Consider the following 20193-nt stretch of genomic DNA (forward strand, 5'->3'; position numbering starts at 1 on the left):
TGTGCCTACAGGCAGGTGCCTGCTCCCTGGGCTCTCATTTCTATTATCCAGGCGGATTGTCCTAGGCTGTTCACTTCCTGGAGTCACATAACAATCCCACCTCCCTGATAGGACACCCAGGTCTCCTGGCTGGAGGGCAGTGGGCATTGTTTCCACACATTTCTTCACCTCTGTTGACCCCCACCCGCACGTCTGTTTGGGGCAGGGACTTAGAAAGGATATCTAACTCCTGAGGAATTCTGGTGGAAAAGGAAGAACAAAGCTCCAAGGGTCAATTTCTGGACTTCCAGGAAGCTTCAGTGAAAAGACTTGCCTCAGCACATGTTCCAACCCGGACGGCACAAGGGCTGGCTGAGGAAGCTGGCACTAGGAGGTTCCAGGAGTGGGGTACCCACAAAAACAATAACAGTTTGCACGCTGAAAGGGCTTAATCCATTTGTGCTCGGCAGGTGCCACTCCAAGAAACTATCACGGGGACTTCGGCCCATTCTCCACTCCTCTTCGTACCACTGTTTATAAGTAGCTGGGATGGGAGTACGCGGGGCGGGGTTGGGTCGGTGCCTGGTGAGTAGAAGCAGAGACATGTGGCGGGAGGACTACAACTCCCAGCGTATCCTGCGCCGCCCAGCTTCCCATTTCCCAGAAGGCTGCGGGCGGCGCGTTCCCGACATGCCCCGCGGCGGCCGACAACCGCCGGATTTGAATCGCGGCACCGCTCGGCGGCGGCGGGATGAGTACCCCGTCGTTGCCCCCGGCCTGGCAGCTCTACCTCAAGGACCATCGTGTCTCCACATTTAAGAACTGGCCCTTCTTGGAGGGCTGCGCCTGCACCCCGGAGCGAGTGAGTCCGCGCGGCCTCTCGGAGTCCCCAGGCCCGCCCCGCCCCCAGAGCCCCGCCCCAGGCCCTGAGACGACCCCTCCCGCGGGCCCCGGCCCCTCTGTGGGCCCCCGGGGCGACCCCTCCCGCGCGCTCTGGTCCCTCTGTGGGTTCCCGGGCCCCTGGGGCGACCCCTTCTGCGGGCTCTAGCCCCTCTGTGGCCTCCCGGATCTCGGGGGAACCCCTCCGCTCTGGGGCCTGAGCCGAGCTCTGCTTTGCAGATGGCCGCGGCCGGCTTCATCCACTGTCCAACTGAGAACGAGCCCGACTTGGCTCAGTGTTTCTTCTGCTTCAAGGAGTTGGAAGGCTGGGAGCCAGATGACGACCCTATGTAAGTCCCTCAGGCCAGCCTCGCTGGGCTTCCGGGGTTCCCCAGTTACTTCAGGACCGTTTGGGGGATTTTTTTGGTTTGTTTTTTGTTTGTTTTTTTACATCTTTATTGGAGTATAATTGCTTTACAATGGTGTGTTAGTTTCTGCTTTGTAACAAAGTGAATCAGTTATACATATACATATGTTCCCATATCTCTTCCCTCTTGCGTCTCCCTCCCTCCCACTCTCCCTATCCCACCCCTCCAGGCGGTCACAAAGCACCGAGCTGATCTCCCTGTGCTATGCGGCTGCTTCCCTTACGTTTGGTAGTGTATATATGTCCATAGGACCGTTTGTTTTGAGTTGGGCTCCCCCCAAAACATCTGAATTTCGAAGTATTATTGAAGGACCTGTGGCTTTCCAGCCTCGTTTGTGCCCTAAACAGCTGCTGTAAAGGATGAGTCTCTGCTGGCACCTTGGTGATGCTTTCAACCTAATCAAATCTGATTTGGCCGAATGTCCTCCAGGGTGGAGTGTTGAAGAAAGGCTCCTTCTTGTAGGTGCTTGATACCTTTCCGGTTAGACAGAATACTGGAGCAGATCCTGTTGTGACCTAGGGATGTCCAGGTGCCTTTCTTGTTTCAGAGGTTTTAAATCTGAAGCTTTTTTTTAAATAAATTTATTTGTTTTTGGCTGCGTTGGGTCTTCGTTGCTGCACGCGGGCTTTCTCTAGTTTTGTCAAGCGGTGGCTACTCTGTTGCGGTGAGGGCTTCTCATTGCGGTGGCTTCTCTTGTTGCAGAGCACGGGCTTTAGGCGCACGGGCTTCTGTAGTTGTGGCATGCGGGCTCAGTAGTTGTGGCTCGTGGGCTCAGTAGTTGTGGCACGTGGGCCTCAGTAGTTGTGGCTCACGGTCTCTAGCGCGCAGGCTCAGTAGTTGTGCGACACGGGCTTAGTTGTTCCGCGGTATGTGGGATCTTCCGGGACCAGGGCTCAGATCCATGTCCTCTGCACTGGCAGGCGGATTCTTAACCACTGCGCCACCAGGGAATCCCTGAAGCTTTATTGAACTATAATTCATACAGCACAAAAACCACCCCTTAAAATAGTACACTCAGTTTTGGGTTAGATTTTGTTCTTTAGGGCATCTAGTTTTTTTTTATTGTGTGCATATATTCATACAGACAACAATATTCCCGTAATGTAATGCCACATTTTCCCCGCACCGTTTTTTCTCCTGTCAGAATCAATTGCTTCCACGGCTTGAACTTTTTTTCCTCGTAGAGAATCACCGGAGTGGTTTCTCTTCTTGGCAAGAAGAGTGTTGCTGTTTTCCCTAATGTGTTTGCTTTCATGACCCAGTATTGACTGGGATGATATGGTGATCATACCAGGTATCACTGGGGAAATACTGGTTGTATTCTTGGGAGTGAATTTCCAAGTGCTATAATATTTTCAGATTATAGTTACTATTGGCTGTCCTTTTGGAATTTGCATGGCTGGGTGTTCCTTCCAGCCTGTTCTGGTTTTTGTTTTGGTTTTTTTTTGGCCGTGCCGCGCGGCTTGCGGGATCTTAGTTCCCCAACCAGGGGTTGAACCTGGGCCCTCAGCAGTGAAAGTGTGGAGTCCTAACCACTGGAGCACCAGGGAACTCCCCAGACTGTTCTCGTTATAGTGCTGTCCGCTAGCAGGGATAATTCCGAATGCACAGAATGATGGTATGAGGCAGAGGAATTCACTGGAGAAACTGGGTCAGTGGTGCCCTTTTTCCAAACCAACAGATTATGTAATAATTCGAGTGAAATGAGACAACTGCAAATGGTTCCTGGAGGATTTTAAGGGCTTTGACATGTGATACCTTTGGATTTATACTCTAACACTTTTCCTACTAATTGCTAAAGGACTCCAGGTAGACTACATCAGCCACAGGATATGGGTGGGGCTGGGGGGAGTCCACAGAGCAAGAAGGTGCTGAGACAAGTTGTGTGGGAATGTGGGTCCTGCCCCTGGTTCCGTCCACTTCAGACTTCACACTCTGCTCCTGAAGCAGAGCAGTGTGTGTCTGTGAGGTGGGGAGGGGGCTGGTGGTAACAAACTGTTGCCTTTCTCCCTTTACCTGAATTTTCTCTGTTGACGTGCTCATGTGTTGCTTTTTCTAGAGAAGAACATAAAAAGCATTCATCTGGTTGTGCTTTCCTTTCTGTCAAGAAGCAGTTTGAAGAATTAACCCTCAGCGAATTTTTAAAACTGGATAAAGAAAGAGCCAAGAACAAAATTGTATGTATTACTGGGAATAAGAAGCAAGCACAAATCCTGTTCGGCATCTTTAGTGCTAAACTCCCTAGCCCGCCACAAGCACTGCATAGACGCCTTTCCTCAGTAAGCACTTTCTGAGCCCCTCTGATGTGTGTGCGTGTGGATATAAAAGGGTAGAAAAGCATCTGTCCTGGAGTGTGGCCTTGGGGTTGTGCAGAGAGAAAAACGGATCCCCTGAGTAGAGGTGTCCTCAGTGTGCGGTTACCTCTGGTGGTGGGACATGTGATGGCTAGGCTGGCATTTCTGCCTTTAGTGACAACTGAGATGGTAGGTCATTTATACGGGGTGTGTTCATGTGTTAGCAGTGGTGGAAACAGAGGGTTTGGGGACACAGAGTAGACAGCATATTGGGAAAGGGGCATTATGTGTGTTGGGAGAAAGAAGCACCAGTCCTACTGGACCTTGAAGGGATTTCTGCAGGCGAACTTAGGCTCTTGCACTGGGTTATTGGAAGAGTGAAACAATGAGTCCACAAAGAGGCAGCTCCCAAGCAGCCTGGGCTGTAGAGAATTAAGGTTGCCAGAGAAAACCAGGACTCCCAGTTAAGTCTGAATTTCAGGTACACAAGGAGTAATTTTTTTAGTATATCTCACATTTTGTATGACTGTTTACTAAAAAATTACTCGTTTATATGATGTTCAAATTTAACTGAGCAGGCTCTATCTTTATGTGCTAAATCTGGCAGCTCTACAGAGAGTAAATATTCAGGTATTTAATCTATTTTTAGCAAAGCCCTGGGCAGGGAGTCCAGATGTACCAGTTGTCTCTGCCACTCACAGACTTTGTGAGTTTAGGCCAGTCTTGGTCGTAGTTTCCTTGCTGTAAAATGGAGGATAGACTTCTGTAGTTTCTCAGGTCCTTTTCAGCTTGAAAATCGTATTCCTTTTTAGAGATCAATAGAAATAATTCTGTGTAATATGGTACCTTTTAAATGCTAAGGACAAAATTGAAAATTTTTTCAGGAAGTGAGAAGAAATCAGTGGTCAGTAAAGCGGTGTATTCGATGGAGGTCTTGGGAACTGCAGTGCTGGAATTGGGAAGGGGGCTAGGGAGGGCCTTCGAGATTAGGGGTCAGCTCACTTTCTGTGAAGTGCCGCAGATGGTAAGTGTATAGCCTTCCTGGGCCACAGAGTTTCTGTTAGAGATTATTCTTTCTTTGTTTTTTTCCACAAGTGTTTAAAAATGTAAAAAGCATTCTTAGCCATTGGGTTAAGAACGGGCCATGGGCTGGATGGATGTGTCCCACAGGGCGTAGTTTGCCACTCCTGTTCTAGGTAAAAGACAAGCTTTGTGTACTTCAGGAACAGTTGTGAGAAAGCTGTGAGAAGTCCCCCAGATCATTTTAAAATGTATATATTTGGGGGAAATTCCCTGACAGTCCAGTGGTTAGGACTCCGTGCTTTCACTGCCGAGGGCACAGGTTCGATCCCGGGTCGGGGAACTAAGATCCTGCAAGCCATGCGGCACAGCCGGAAAAAAGAAAGAAAAGGAGATCAAAGAAAATTTAGAATTCAGTCCTTCAGTGGCACTAGCAGCATTTTATCTGCTCATTAGCGACATGTGGCCAGTGACTACTGGACGGTGCAGACAATTGAACATTTTCATCATTGCAAAAAATTCTGTTGGACAGGGCTGCTCTAGAGTGACACCCAATTTTGAGGTTTGTTGCAAATAATTTATCACTGATATAAAAATTCAGGTCCCCTTGTGTCCCTAGGCACATTTGCATGTGAATGGATGTGGACAGTAAGGTTTGGGGTCAGAGTGCAGGGAATGGGCATAACCAGAGGCCTGTCTGCTTCCTGCTAGAGCTCCTGGACGGCCCCTCTAGGGTACATCGCTCCTGGAGGTGGGATGGCGTGCGGACCTCGACTGTACCGTGGGGTGGAAATAAGTTGGGAGCTGAACTTTTAAACCATTTATTAAGTCAGTTATGGGATTGCAGCACACAGCTGTAAGGCAAACGTTTATCCAGGTGAGATAATTATGTGTTGCAGTTTACAAATACTGAAAACGAGGAACAAGTGTTGTTTGTCGTGATGCTGTGAATTTCTGAGACCCTGCATTTAATTGAGATGCTGCTGGTCAGTTTGACAGGACCACTGGTCAGGCAGCCACCTGGGCCTGACGCTGGGCACGTGTGTGGCTGAGGTAGAGCCGGGGCTCAGGGTCTGACCCTGGAGTGCACCACGTGCTCTCTGCTCCTGCTCCTGCATCGCTGCCACCTCCTTTTGAAAAGAAGTTACCTCTGTTGTTTTTCTTATTAGAAAACATTTAACCCAATAAAAGTCTATTGTTTGTTTTTTAATGTGGCAGAGAAATCAGGAGAGTGAAAATTAGGGAGGAGGTTTCTGGATTTGTTGATGTGATTGTCATTTGTCCTCCTGGAGAGAGCACTTAGAAGAATGAAAGGTTGGAAGCCAGATTTAGAGAGCTGCTGCAGGTGGAAGGTTTCTCTGTTTGAGGAGCACGCTGATGCTTGACGGCGTCTGTTTAAGTGAACAAGAAGAGGGCTCCGGACTTTCTGTGGGAGCTTCAGAAGCAATGTAGGGTAGTGGGGAAGAGCAGGGCTCTGCCACAGACTAGCTGGTACCCCTGAGCTGGCTGCTGCTGTGGACCTCGGTGTCCTCATCTGTGTAATGGGGATAAAGGTGGCACCTACCTCATGGGGACATGGAGCAGTGAGTGAGTTAGGGTGTGTGGAGCAGGTAGAATGGTGCTTGGTACAAGCAAAGCGGTCCATCAGTGTTTTCTGTTATAATTATTGTGGGACAGCTCAAATTAGAGCTAGTTGAGGGGAATTCCCCAGCGGTTCAGTGGTCAGGACTCGGCGCTTTCACTGTTGGGGCCTCGGTTTGATCCCTGATCGGAGAACTGAGATCCCACAAGCTGAGCGGCATGGCCGATAAAAAAGAGAGAGAGAGAGAGAGGCAGATGAGGTGAATGAGGACATTTACCCCACATAGCTGGGCATCTCTATTCGAGCATGCCTAGAGCTTCAGTTTCATGTGTCTATTCTTTATTTCCAGGCAAAGGAAACCAACAATAAACAGAAAGAATTTGAAGAAACTGCAAAGAAAGTCCGCTGTGCCATTGAGCAGCTAGCTGCCTCGGAGTGACGCCATCCCCACCGTCACTGCCCCACAGGGACACAGACACATCCTTTCCAAGGCACAGCCCTCAGCATTACCAGCTTTCCTCTGGGGCCTCTTAACTGTGCCTTAGGAAAGGAGAACATCAACACTTTGAAATTAGAATATTTACCTGTATTTTTGGGTTTTTCCTTGAAGGCGGTGCCAGGGGCTATTTCTGTTGTACAGCTGGTGCTAAGTACAGTGACGGATTCTCTTTTTTCTCTTTGGTAGTTTTTGCTTTATTGATTCCTGGACTTAGGGTGAGGGGAGAAGTTTGTCCACGTGGGTAGAGCCCTTTTACAGTGACCTGTCTGGGCTTCACACTGACGACTGGCTGTCCAGCTGAGATGCGATGTGTGAATGTGATCATTGGTCCATTGTGACTGGACAAACAGGATTAAGAATGCCATTTTAAATTTCATTTGCGTAATAATCTCCATTTATTGTGTGCACTTCTCATGTTCCAGGTGCTCTGTATTATCTCACGTTGACGGCTGCAGGTCCTGTGACTATACCTTTTTATCGCATCAGGTCTGTGGTGTCTCAGCAGCTCCCTTCCTCCCAGGTGGATTGTACAAACCCATCCCTGCCATGCCTCTGAAGGTGCCCTGTGTGTGAGGTGTTCCTCGCCATCCCATCTTGTGATTTGCAGGTTTACAAGGGGGAGCTATGGGATTAGACCCTAGACTCTGCCTCTGGACTTGATCTGTGTAAGAGCCCTTTCCATGACTGTAGCGTGAGCGGCTGGGGGGTGGAGGGGATGCAGAAGGACTGATGTCTTGAGAGTAGAGCTGCCCTCTTGCTTTTGAGGTCAGCTGAAGATACTTCTTCACCTCCAGTGGCACATGGAAAGTTTGCAACATTTCTCTATAGTGGACGAGGAGAAGGTTGTCCTTTGTGCCAGACAAGGATCTTTCCAGAAGCCTGGCTCACTGCTTCTTCCTCTTTAGTTAGCAGGGCACACAGAGGGGCTTCTTCCTGGGAGGTTTTGCTCTGGACCAGCTGTCATCCATGGACACAGCAGGCAGGGGTGGGACGAAAACTCCAAGGAGGGAGTTCCTGTTCTTAATGTTTCTAATACTCTTCGAATAGCTGCTTCCCATTAATGATGTGGCCTAGGCAGCTGGTAATTCCACTGTCTTTCTAATGTGAATCTTCCTAAAGGAATAAATTAATTTAAAAAGTGGATTGGAAAACCTCTTTGGGGGAAACTTCTTAAAAACATAGATGAGTCGTTTATGTTGTTTGCAGTCTTGCAGGATCACAAATTCAGTGATATTTGAGTTTCAGCACCAGCACGGACTGAGCAGAGAGTTGGAACAGTTGTAAAAAAGGCATGTGGGACACCCACTCCGGGCCCTGACTGTGCCCTCTAACGGTGTGCTTGCCTTGTGGGCTTGGGACTGGCGCCTGTTGAATTGGAGCTGCAGTTTCCTCACCAGTGATGTGGGGATCCTAGAACCTTGTTGCCTCAGCTGGCTTTTTTTATTGTAGCAACATGGTTTTCATTTGAGGAGGAGAGGAATTGAGACAAAGCCCTCGGCCCCTCTGCACAACATTCTGCAATGTTGTTTTCTTTTTTTTGTTTGTTTGAATTATTATTTCACAGAACAGGACAAACTACAATTAAAAGTAAGCACAAAGCCTTTCTTAGTCACTGGGGGCACCAATGTGAATTTTAGATGGATTTGGAGACAAAGTAAAGCAGCAGGAAATATCTAGCAGCAACTGTCATTTACGAAATTGCTGCACAGTTAGCCGCCCTGGTGAGGCGGAGGGCGCACACTGGCTGCTGCTCCCCGGAACAGTACAGTGGCCTGAATCCCTTCTAAATGACTTGGCTCAGAGCTGTGGAGACTTGGTGGGCTGCTGCAGGCGATCTGTCAGCCCTGAATGGCTGTGTCTCCATTGCTCCACATCTGTGCCACATTCTCCACATCACCACCTCCGCACGGGTACCCTGCTCTCCTCCCCGAGGCCGGCTCACGCAGGGCTGAGGCCTGATGTTAAGATGATAGATTTGATTTCATCCTCCTTCACAAAGTTAAGCTGCAGGGTGGATTGTCACTGTCCTACTGGAAACCTCTGGGGGTCATCTTGGTAGTTGCCAAGAATAAAAACTATTTCATTTCAAACACTGCAGACCCTACTGGGCTTTTAAAATATTGTTGGCTTTTGGTGGTGGTCCCTTCTTAGCCTGCCAACTGATCCTTCCCGCCCCAGCGGTTGCAGGGGAGGGATGAGTCCTCGCAGAGAGACAGAGCCAGCCTTGGGCTCCTCTGCAAGAGCCACTTGAACCCAGAACCATTTGTTTGTGTCATCTGGACTCATTCCGTGTATAAACCGGCTATGAAAAATGCACCTCAGACTTAGGTTTTTCTGCCACATCTCAGAGAGTAAAATGAATTTTTCCCTCCAAGTTTGGAGAATATTGCAGAGGTTTTTGTTATGGGGAAAAAAGCACTCGCGCCTTTATATTCATCTCAGCTGCTTATTTTTGATATTTGTGCCAATCTGTAAATGGATACTTCACTTTAATAACTGGTCCTTCCAAACTGGCTTTGTAGAGAAGCTGAGAAAATGTTTTTGCGCTCAGTTTCCTTTGCACAGTGGGTATTGCTGCAGTTCTCGGCTTTGTCGGGCTGTGCTGTGGAGCAAGGCAAAGCTGGGGCCGACCCCTCAGACCATCTTACACATTTCCTCTTCTAGAAACTTTTGTTCTAAAAACCATATTTATTGCTGGACCTTAATGGCCGCCAGCGTCGGGAAGTTTCCTAGATATCTATTAATGAAGTCTAAGACCCTTGCTAAGGGCAACAGCCTCAACCTTCTCTCGAATATGTGTCTGCCTCTCAGGTTCTCCAGGTTGGAGGGAGTCTGGAAGGGTTGTAACTGGTGGTTAATGGTGTCAGGTGTGACATGGTTAGAGCCTGTGGGCAGCCTGGGGAATGGGGATCTTCCATTCTCAGCGAAAGATGGAGCGCCAGCCAGCCAGCCATTGCCTGCAGGTTGGAGCGCCAGCCAGCCAGCCATTGCCTGCAGGTTGGCACTCCCTTGGGATGCTGACCACTCTTTGCAGGTTGTACTCACTTAAAAAGAAATAACAATTGCCAGTAAAGTCTAATGTGATCTTACCCGCATTTTTTAGATGCAGAAATGGAGATTCGTAAAGAGGTGAAATAGCTTGTCCAAGATCATACAACTAGTAAGCATTCAGGTTGGAATTTGAATCCAGGCTGTCTATCCCCAAAGCTGGGCCCTCACTGTCTAATGACAGTGCCCAGCCTTGAGGGGGTGCAGCGGGGGATGGCTTTTGGCAACAGCCTGACCCCTGGGGGCTAGTGCTGTAAACCGTCCCCATTCCGTTTTTCAGACAGCTTTGTCACAAAGGCCCTCATGTAAACTGACACCTGCCTGCTGAGCTTCCATGGATCCTCACTGTACAAGTTTTAACTTTTTATTTTGAACTAAGGTTCACAGGAAGTCGTAAAGCTGGAACAGGGTTTCTGGGTACTCTTCGCCCAACCTCTCCTGTCATAACTACAGTACAGTGTCTGGAGTCGCTTCCAGCATCTAAGGCCTGAGCTGAGGAGGTGAGCGGTACAGCCCAGCGAGCTCTGAGCCAGGCTTACCATCGCCGGGGAGTTCCTGTCTCACCCTGGGTGAATCTAGCTCTTGAAGCAAAGAGCCAACTGAGCTGTAGGTTTTCTCTCCACTGGCCCAGCCTACAGCATTTGAGCCGGATTTCAGCTGGCTGGGACCAAACTGGGGCCTAGGTTTCTGTGGCAGTTTTCCACCTGATCTCCAAGGTGGTGACGTTTGTCCATCTGTTCGCTCAGACACTTGAGCACCTGTTCGCCAGGTGCTATGTCCAGGGCTTGAAGCCTCCTGCAGTGAGCTCACGGGTTCCTTGTTCTCTGAATGGTGGGAAGGTACAGGCCACCTAGTAGCCATATGAGTGTGTCCATGGGAGCACCAAGAAGATGACAAGGAACTCTCAGAGCATCCTGCCTGTCAGGAACGAGGAGGAGGCTGCCAGACGGCTGAGGAAGGGAAAGATGTGCCAGGCAGAGGGGACGGGAGGGTCCGTTCTGGGGACAGCAGGTGCATTCTGTGATGAGGGGGAGGGGTGGCTTGCTCCCGTTCCCCTCTTAGCAAAGCCTGTCAAGGCGGCCACGATGAGCCCTTCATAGGCCTGTGAGTCCTGGGAGATGAGTGCGACCAGCCATGCGGCTGCTGCCCTGCACATCAGTGCTTCCCACCTGTGACCCCAATCATTTGAGAACCCTTTAGAAGGGTTGGTTTTGACCAGAAGAGTCTACCAGGATGAATTCGCTTCATAATGCACCCTGAGTGAAGGAGCTGACCTGTCGGGAAGGGTGATTTAGGAAAGTTCATTTTCTGTTGGAGGATGTTTGCCAAATGTGGTGAGATTAGTTGTAGTATAGCTGGTGCTGAGCTGCTCTCACAGTAATTTCGCCAGTGGTTTCAGCTGTTTCCCAGTCCTGCGATGGAGGCCATTTATGGCGTCGTCGGCCTGGAGCAGGAAGTCTGTCACTGGACTCAGGCATCCTGTTCTTTCAGCTTCTGTGAGTTAGTTCAGTGTAAGTTTAAAGGAAAGAGGCTTGGCTGCAGCCCTGTTTTGTCACATGTAATTGGGATTTCTTCTATCAAAGATGACGCCTGCCCCTGATTTTGGTGGTAGTGGTCTGATGCTGGCTTTGAAGAGGTCCCGACAGTCTGGTGACAGGCTTGGTGCTCACTAGTTCTGGATTGCAAATTGATGAAAGGAGGATGAATAATGAGAAATAATGGGTCATTCTAAGCGGTACCTTTTCACTGGGCTACGGTATAATCTGGATCCATCTCAAGAGAGGTAGATTGGCGGAATTCATCCAAGTGGCCTCTCAAGGACCAGCACCCACTGTCTGGGGACAATGCAGTCAGTGGCTCTGACTTACACATCTAGGGTTTAAAACCCTGCACCAGGGCTTTAAAGCAGTAGGGAGTAGACTGCTCACCTGGCCATCTACACTGCAACATGAGCAGGATGCATGTCTGTTCCTCTACAGAGACGTGGGGCTCTGGAGGCACAGTGGCCTCAAACAGCACTTGTCTCTGGCCCTGACAGCTGAATCCTGCTCTGTTTAAGTTTTATGGGGTGCAAAGGAGACCCTTTCAAACAAGCTCAGGCGGAGAGGCAGGGGCACTGGGAGGAAGCGTGTGGAGCATGCAGCCACAGGGTTCCTCTAGTTCTCCCTAAACACAGTCACGATCGTAGCTTAAACACACACAGAAGCAGTGTCCATCTCTGTCATATTGTGAGGTGTGTGTTAGGGTCGTTACCTGCTTTTCCAGCTCCACCCCACTCTCCCATCCTCCCCACTCCCAGCACCACCTGCCGCCCTGCCTTTGTAGATGGCTGCTACTCCCTGAGCACCTGCTTTTCTCTGTCTGCCTCCTGGATTCTTTCACCTTCCAGGCCTACTACTCCCTGAGAGAGGAGGGCCCCTGGCTGGCACCCAGCTTCCGGAGCAGGGGCTGGGGGAGGGCTGTCAGGAAAGAGGGTACTGAGACCGCCACAGCTAGGGTCACTCCCACCCCAACCCCGCCGCGTGCCCCTGGCTGTGGCGTGAGGACGACGCGTGGCCTGCATGATACCACACTGTTCCATGCCTCTCTGTCTGAATGGAAGTATGGTTTCAGTAACTGAAACCATACTTCCTAGGTACTTTGCTAGGACTTACTTTGCTAGGACCGCTTTCACTTCCTGATTATATTCCTCAAACCTAGAAGAGCCTGGTAGGGAAAAGGGGGCTGAGAAAACCAAACACTTGGAAATGAGAGCCCTGGGATGACCCTAAGTCGAGAAGCTGCTCGTCTGAGAAGTTTCACCCTCAGTGAGGCCTCTGACCCCCGTCTCTGCCCTGCATCAGGGGAGGGGGACAGCAATGCACAGTCCAGGGACCTGGAGAGGAGGCCCTCCCGTCTCCCAAGATTGAACCCCAGAGAGCCTCACTGTGACAGCCCCAGCCTGTCCGTCCCACACATGTCACAGGCCTGCTTCTGATGGGGGCCTCTCTGCCTGCCACCCCACGAGCACCTGACACCTGTCCTAGGAGAAGCTTCGTTTATGTTTGTGCGTGAGTGACGGACAGGCAGAGGCTGGCCTTGCCTCACTCGGCATTTGTAATTGGAGCTAAAAGGAAGCAAGACTCCTTCCTTCTGTAGCCCCTCACCAGCCCACCCAGTTCACCAGATCCCTGTGGTGCTTGGTCCTGGGGACTGATGAAGACCAGGACGCAGGGCCAACTAGCAGCCGAGTGCCCCAGCGTGTGCACGCGGGGTGGTGGCGGGCTGCCTGCTGAGCCCCCGCGCGGGCCATTTCAAGCCCCACCCTCCCTCCTCAGCCTGGCCATCTGGGCGCTGAAGAACCGGAGGGTCAGAGAAATTAAGAAATTTGCCCAGGGACCCACAGCCAGCAGCCAGCTCGCTGGGGATGCTGGCGTTTGAACACAGCTCAGGGGCGAGCTGGGCGGGCTATCACGCGATCACCAACAGGTGGGAGTTCCCGACGAACTAGAGGGGCACTGCACCCAGAAGAGCCCCGGGAGTGCCCGCCTGCCGCTCGGCTCCCCACTCCCCGCTCCCCGCGCCCCCTCCCCGGTCCTGCTCACCAAGTGCCCCCCAGCCCTTCTCCCTGGCCCTACTCCCCCAGGTTCCAGAACGCCCTCTCCCCCCACTTTCGGCTCTCTCCACCCCCTAAGTGCCAGCTTCCCGTGCTCCCCCTCACCCTCTGGCTCCCTCTTCTCCCCCATACCCGGCTCCGCTCCGGTCCCTGCACCCCCGACCCGCAAGGCCCGGCTGGGCGTGCTGCTCAGCTTTGCACTGCTGGTGCCGCCGTGGCCAGCGACCAGTACCTCCTGCAGGTGGCGGACGCAGGCAACCACAGCGGCCACCCTCCCACTCGCGGCTCTGGCGCATCTGCGAAGGTACCGGCTGCCCCTCCCCCGCGTGACCCCTTCCCCTCAGACCCAGGGGCCACACCCCCTCCTCCCAGAGCAGCTCTGAGAGGCTGCCCCATCCCCTGCCTGTCTGCCCACAAGGGGGTCTCTCAGGCACCCCTTTCCCCCACCTGTCTTGGTGACAGTCTGGCCGGAGGAGGAAGGGACTCTGGCTCAGGGCCTAGCCAAGGGTGGGAAGTGAAAAGGGGGGCACTGGGTGGCGCCATAAGGACCCAAGAGCCTTCCAGAGCAGGAGCCCTTGACGGTCCCCTGGCTTCGCCCTTGGGGGCCTGTCTTGCGTTGGAAGTGATGGCAGGACACTGCTGGGTGACCTGGGACCTTGTCCCTCAACCTCCAAGTTCTGATCTGTCAGATGGGGAGAAAATGATGCCTCTCTGGATGCAGGGCTCGGGGTGGGAGGAATTAGGGAGGGGAGACACGGGCAGGCCCAGCACCCAGGGGTGCTCAGCTGCTGTTCTTGTCACTTGTCTGCAGGGGCCCTGGGGTTGAGCTGGGAGCCAGTGTGCAGGAGGGAGGCCCAGTGTGGGGAGCTGGGGCCCTGGCAAGGCCAGGGTTCCTCATCCCAGTGACTGGGAGTTGTTTCTTTATTACCGTCCAGGGCTCGGTCTGGTCACCCCATTAGCCCCGGTCCCTGTGAGGCACAGCCAGGGCTGTGGCGCAGGGCCCCTGTTCCCATACCCCCGATGGCCTGACACACAGGCGGAAAACCAGAGCGCCGCGTGGCTTCAGACCCGGGCAGGGGCGGGGAGGGCTTTCTTCGGCGAGGGGTGGGGAGAGGCAGCGGGCTTCCACACGCACCCCAGCTGCGGGCCTCGCCAAGCTGGGGCCAGCCTGGGGGCCTTCCGCTGCACAGGACGTGCACAGGGTGGCAGGGATGTGCGTGAGCATGAGTAAACGAGTGTGCACGTGTATGTGAGCAAGGTCCGTTTGTGCGTGTGTGTGACACAGTGCCTCCTCGGAGCTGCCGGGGAGGAAGGACAGTGCAGTTTATTCAGCCACCCCACAGGCAGCCCAAGGCTCCAAGGCTCTCCCGACTTGCCTGTGTGCACACGCATGTGTGCCCGTGTGTGCGAGAGTCAGAGAGCCCCTTTCTTGTGCAGGCAAAGCCTGGCTTCCACGTGTGAGCCGGCCCAAGGGAGGCCTGAGGGCAGCCTCTCTGCAGTGTTTGAAACTTTTCGACAGGCACCCACGTAGGTCTTATTTGTACATTAAATAAACAAACAAAAGGTCTTGAGCCGTCCAAACCCGTTTGGGGCCTCAACTCCAAGTGGCAGGAGAGGACCTGATGGGGCCCTGTGGCCACCTCTCGGGGCCCTCAGCTCTGGTCGGGGGTGAGAACCTGCAGGCCACCTATCTCTGAGAAGTACAGGGTGGGTCCAGCCCACCAGGTTTTGCGTTCTTTCTGCTTTTTAGGGCAGAACAGCTGCATCCCCCGATTGACCCCTTTGCCACTGAGAGCCTTGACGCCTCCACCTTGGCGCAGCACCTCATGTGTGCGTGCTGGTGTGGCAAGCGTTTCCCCATCCTTCCTTAATCTCCAGGCAAGGCTCAGAACCCCCTCATCCTAGGCCCACAGAACTGCTTCCAGCTGGACCCTTTGTTGCCCAGAGGACACTGCCATATGTATCTGAAAAACCCCATGACTGGCCTCAGCCCCCATGCTCTGCTATTGGCTTGTGACCACAGGCGCCCGACCCCCAGCCTGTCCTGCCCTCCCTATGCCCCTTCTTGACTCTCCTTTATGTTTCCAAATGGGTCTACCCGGTGGGCATCTCCCACCTGGTGAGTTGGGGGCACATCTCTGCTGCCCCAGAGAAGCCTGGGAGGTTGGGGAGGGCACTGGGAAGCCTCCCTCACCCTGGGCCTCAGGAAGGCTGTGCCAGGACAAGGGGTGGCCCCTGGGAGGGTCAGGTGGTTACCGTGGAGACATCAGAGGGAATCGGATGGCCCAGCTCCTCCTCTGGCCAAGGCCAAGACAGTCCCGAGCGTCCTACGAAGGAGGACCTCCAGGCAGACAAGGCTCTGAAGTGCTCAGCTGGGCTTTCCTTGGGGGGCCAGTCCGGGTCCCCTCCTGCTCCCTGAAACCCCTCTCCCGGCAGCGCTGCGCTGAGCCCTCGTGGTGGTCCTGCCCCCGAGCCACGTCCTTGTCGTGTGCGGCCGGATCCGTGGCCTCCTCGGCTCCCCGGCCCAGAGCTTCCCCCGGCTGCTCTTCATGGGCTGCCGCTTCTTGTTGGGGGGGTGAGTCTGGGGGCTGTGAGGGCCGCAGCTCCTGGCAGTGGGGTGCTGCCTCTCCTGCCCCATCCCCTACGCCCCCAGCCCCGCTGCTCTGAGCGTGGGGCCCACCCTGACCGTTGAGCTGCAGCAGGCGGGGGCGCCCTGGGTGGCTCTGGGGCCTCTGTAGGGGCAGGGATTCTGATCGTGAACCCAGAGCCAGGGACTGGGGCTGGGGAGCCCCAGGGTTGAGCTTCCAGGCGCAGGAGGAACGAGGATCTCTGAGGGGTCCCAGGAACTGCCCCACTGGACGTGCACTAGGGGTGGCGGACCAACCCGCACCTGTTCCCTGTCCTTCCCAGATCACCCTGGTGAGGGGGCAATGCAGGCAGGGGGGTTGGCATCTGCCAGACAGGGTGAGACGGGACCTTGGAGTCCTTGGCAGTGACCCCAAGCCAGGCCCAGACTGCAGCTAGTAACAGTGCATGAGCTGGCGTACGTCTAGCCCGCAGGCTCTGGGCCGAGCCCTCCCTCAGGGACACAGCGTTGCAGGCACTTGGGTCGCATCTTCCTGCTGAGAGGTCCGAGGATTCCCTGAGCTCAGCAGGAAGCTTGTCCTGGAGTCCTCTTCACTGCCTTTCTGTGCTGTCTGCCCCAGCCAGCCACCCACCCGCTGTCCCCAGCTGCCCACGGCTGGCTGTCGCTGACCGTGGGTTGGAGGCTCCTCAGGGTCAGTCCTCAGTGACCCCTTCCATCCAGGGCCAGCCCTGAGCCGAGTCTGGTGTCCTGGGCCAGCTCCACTGTCAGGGCTGTGGCACGAGGACCAGAACACACTGGCCTGGGGCTCCCTCCTGGGCAGGCCTGCATCCTCCCCAGGGGCTGCTGGGCCCTTTGGGAGGCCTTGGTCAGGAGGGAGTAGGTGCCAGTTGCCAGGGTGACCAGCAGCCTAGGTGTTTGGTGTAGAGAATGAGAGCAGGAGGAATTTGTATTGACTTGGTATTGTGCTTGGAACCAAGGCACTGGCCAGTGGGTGGAGGGAGGGTCTGCAGGCAGCTGCTAGGGGGCGCTCCGCTGACTCCGAGGGCGGGCCGGCAGTGGGCCTGGTTCCAAGAACACCCTGTCTGCTCCACTGCTCAGAAGCCAGACTGGCTGCACCTCTGCTTTCCTTGCATGGCGGGTACCCGGTGGAAATGGATCATCTGACATCACCGTCAGGAGCCCGCACAGGTGGCCCAGGTGAGGCCAGTGCCGGCAGATGCACCAGCTCTGGGGGCTCTGAGACAGGAATGTCACACCAAGGGGACCTGTGTGAGGCCAGATCACCCCAGCCCTCCCCATCACCATCATCACTGCAAGAAAAGGGAGGGACACAGAGAGCTCCAGCATGACACTGGCTGGGTCCTGAGCTAGGGGGTTGGGGACGGACAGGGCCTGGGGTGATGAGTTCCACAGCCATCACCCCAGACTCTGTCCCTTCTCTGGGTCCCAGTGAGATCCAGACCTGGCCCCGAAGGTCAGATCTGGTCAGCCTCTTGCTGTGGCTGGGCAGTGTCCCGAGGGAGCACCGTACATTCCCTACAGCGGGCACCAAGGGCAGGCCCTGATGTCAGCCTGCAGCTGACTCTCTGGGCTGGTCCCTCTGAGCCTGGGTGGACAGGCAGGTGTCCCAGTGCCCAGCTCGTCGCTTGCCCCTGGCCCTCCAGGGTCGCCAGGCACTATGTGCAAAGCCAGTCTCCTTCCTTTGACTGTGCAGAGATGCAGGGTCAGAGGAGGAGGGCATCCTCGTCTGGTGAAGGACAGGGGTTAAAACAGGAGTTATAGGAAGGGGCTGAAACTCAGACCTGGGGAGGGGAGAGGGCCTCTGGAAAGAGATACACTGAGCTAGGGCCAGGAGGGGAGGCTGGGGCCCAGTAAAATGGGGAGGGGGAGCTGTGAGGAACAGGGGACGGAAGTGCAGGTCAGGGGCCTGGCTCAGGATGTCTGATGAGAGCTCCAGAGCTCCCCCCACCCTTCCCGGCTGCCAGTACAGGTCACTGGCCATGTACTGTGTGTGTGTGTGTGTGTGTGTGTGTTGGGAACTCCAGGGGGTATGGGAGGGTGCTGTATATGTGGAAGCAGTTATGTGAGGAGGGACCATGTGTCGGGGCTGTAGGCCGTGCTGTTTGCAAGGCGGTTTTGTGGAGTGAGGCCCTGAGGTTTGAGGACTGAATCGGAGCCTCCGTTTTCCCCAAAGGCCAGTGGGCAGAAGCTTCCGAGGCTGTGTCTGCGCACCCACCTTGGCCAGGGGCCCAGGCAGGGCAGGCGCCCCCAGCAGGCAGACGCGCTGAGTGGTCACTCTGCACCCCCTCCCCCAGGCGCCCTGACCCTGGCAGGGGTCAGCACCTACATCAGCTACTCACACCTGGCCTTAGCTGACACGGCCCGCCAGGACGGCCCCCGACACGTGCAGGACATCTGCATCAGCTTTGGCTGGTCTGTGGCCTGGGGCTCCTGTCCCTCAGAGGCACCCAGCGGAGTCCTCCTGGTCACAGAGGCTCGAGCCCTCAGCCTGAACCGGCAGCCGGGCGCCCCCCACTCTGTGGGCATCTGAGTCCCAGGCAGGCAGGTCATGGCAGAGGGGCTCGGTTTCCCTGTGCATCTCCTGAGAGTGGGTGGTCAGAGCCCGGCCCTGAGAGGCCCCGGGAAGGAGGCTGGGAGCTCAGTTCTGAAGGCCTGGCTGGAGTCCTGGCTGGGAGGGGTGGCCTTGGGGTGAGCAGAGGGCTGAGAGCAGAGCTGAGAATCCAGACTTCTCTTGCTTGATGTCTGGGGGGCTCCTCTGCTCTGTTGTTTCTTTAGGGCCTAAGTGGTGTAGCCTCCTCTTAGAGGTGAGAACGGTTGAGTCCCAGAAAGAAGCAGCAGCGAAGGGCTGAGGGCCGGCTTGTGGTGGTCACGTGAGGGTGCTGCAGGCTCCTGGGTGGTCAGCGGGCCTCCTGGCCTCTTGAGGCCATGGCCTGCGCTCGCTGCTCCCTATCAGTTCTGGTGTGCCACAGCTGCCCCCATTCCTAGGTACCTGAGTCAGGCGGAAAAGCTACCCCAGGCCTCAGGAGGGGGCAGTTCGAGAGAGAAGCAGGTATCCGGCAGACACCCCCTGTGCCAGGCGCCGTGCTGAGCGCTGCCCGCTCGTCCACTCTGCTCGTCCAGTCTCCCAGTCACCCTTCACAGCAGTTACCATTCACCCATTTTACGGAAGGAAGACTTAGGCCCAGATCACCCCAGAGCAGATGGCAGAGCCCGTGCCCACGCAGGCCTCTATTCTGTCCTCTCCCCGCCCCTCCCCAGGGCAGGCGTTGCTGGGGAGGGGACTGAGGACTGGGGGGACCCCTCGGATGTGCAGGTGCAGGGGGAGCTGAGGGGACTGGACATGCCTTTGTTGCCCCTGTTTTCAGGCCTTTGTCCCCGTCCTGGTGCTGCTGCTCCTTCTGAGGGGCCGGCGCTCCAGGACCCGATCCTGGTCTGCAGCTCCCTGGGGAATGTCTGTGATTGCCAGGGCCGTGTGGGCCCCTGAACAAGCAGGTGTGCAAGTCCTATGGGGCGGGGGAGCCATGCCAGGGTGGAGAGGGAGGGGCTGGGCGGGGGCCACCCAGGGTGGCAGAGGCCAGAGCCTGGAGTTCTGACTGCAGGCTCCTTGAATGGAGGCGCACCCAGGCCTGGTGCTCCTCTGAGGCCAGACAGACAGGAAGGTGGTCGGCCCGCCCACGCCGGTCATCATGGTCTAGGGAGGCTGAGGCTCCTCTCCTCCCATGCTGGGCAGTACCTGAAGCCCTCCTTGGCCTTTGTTTCAGGTTCAGGGCCCTCCTGAGTCTGGGGTGTGTGCTGGGGCGTCCATGGCGGCCTCTCTTGTGCCTCGGTCTTCCCCCTCCCCCCCCCCCATCTCCCTTTATTGCTTGGGAAGTTACAGGAAGCTCTGGGGGCATCAAGGGAGTCCCACTGAGGGACAAAGAGCTTGGGGGTTAAGTGGGGGCCTCCCTTCCTACTGGTGTTTTAAGCATTTAACATTGTGCCAATTTGTCCTTAAAGAAATCAGCTCGTTCTGTGTGCAGTTAAACCTTTACTCTCTTAAAACTTTTTAGAATAGACAATACATGCCCATGGCTTACAAACAGTGCAGGGAAACCCTGTTACCAGCTGTGCGTGTGTGTGTGTGTGTGTGTGTGTGTGTGTGTGTGTGTCCATCCAGAGACATCCTATGTGTCTGTCTGTCTATCCATCCAGAGAGAGACATCCTGTGTGTGGTCTGTGTGTCCGTCCATCCAGAGTCGTCTTCGGCAGATGCATTGAGCTC

General features: G+C 54.8%; 3 protein-coding genes across 5 annotated transcripts in view; all 3 read left to right on the forward strand.

Moving 5' to 3' along the window:
- The window catches only part of AFMID (arylformamidase), a 24775-nt gene extending 24088 nt beyond the window's left edge, over nucleotides 1-687 (forward strand). For both annotated transcript variants that reach the window (XM_027080859.1, XM_027080860.1), the window contains one exon: nucleotides 450-687. In XM_027080859.1, the coding sequence (XP_026936660.1) occupies nucleotides 450-572 (123 nt within the window). In that variant the 3' untranslated portion in view covers nucleotides 573-687. The remainder of the gene's footprint in view (nucleotides 1-449) is intronic.
- On the forward strand, nucleotides 656-7057 carry BIRC5 (baculoviral IAP repeat containing 5). 2 transcript variants are annotated; one of them, XM_027080867.1, is made up of 4 exons: nucleotides 656-841; nucleotides 1099-1208; nucleotides 3346-3565; nucleotides 6532-7057. In XM_027080867.1, exons 1-4 carry the CDS (start codon nucleotides 731-733, stop codon nucleotides 6619-6621), a joined length of 531 nt encoding a protein of 176 aa, XP_026936668.1. In that variant the 5' UTR covers nucleotides 656-730; the 3' UTR covers nucleotides 6622-7057. The 2 variants fall into 2 exon arrangements, with proteins under 2 accessions (XP_026936668.1, XP_026936669.1); XM_027080868.1 differs by having other exon boundaries at nucleotides 669-841; nucleotides 3346-3463.
- Nucleotides 7058-13135: 6078 nt separating this feature from the next.
- On the forward strand, nucleotides 13136-19710 carry TMEM235 (transmembrane protein 235). Its single transcript, XM_027081367.1, is given in 15 exon segments — nucleotides 13136-13197; nucleotides 13404-13528; nucleotides 13531-13596; nucleotides 13599-13628; nucleotides 15075-15092; nucleotides 15095-15154; nucleotides 15761-15899; nucleotides 15978-16041; nucleotides 16235-16243; nucleotides 16531-16602; nucleotides 18106-18426; nucleotides 18429-18496; nucleotides 18918-18981; nucleotides 19298-19424; nucleotides 19694-19710. Coding segments are annotated over 15 exon segments (1242 nt in total).
- Nucleotides 19711-20193: the final 483 nt, after the last annotated feature.

Source organism: Aethalodelphis obliquidens, unplaced genomic scaffold (genome assembly GCF_003676395.1).
Source record: "Aethalodelphis obliquidens isolate GAN/ISIS:26980383/991018 unplaced genomic scaffold, ASM367639v1 scaffold44, whole genome shotgun sequence".
Classification (NCBI taxonomy): Eukaryota; Metazoa; Chordata; class Mammalia; order Artiodactyla; family Delphinidae; genus Aethalodelphis; species Aethalodelphis obliquidens.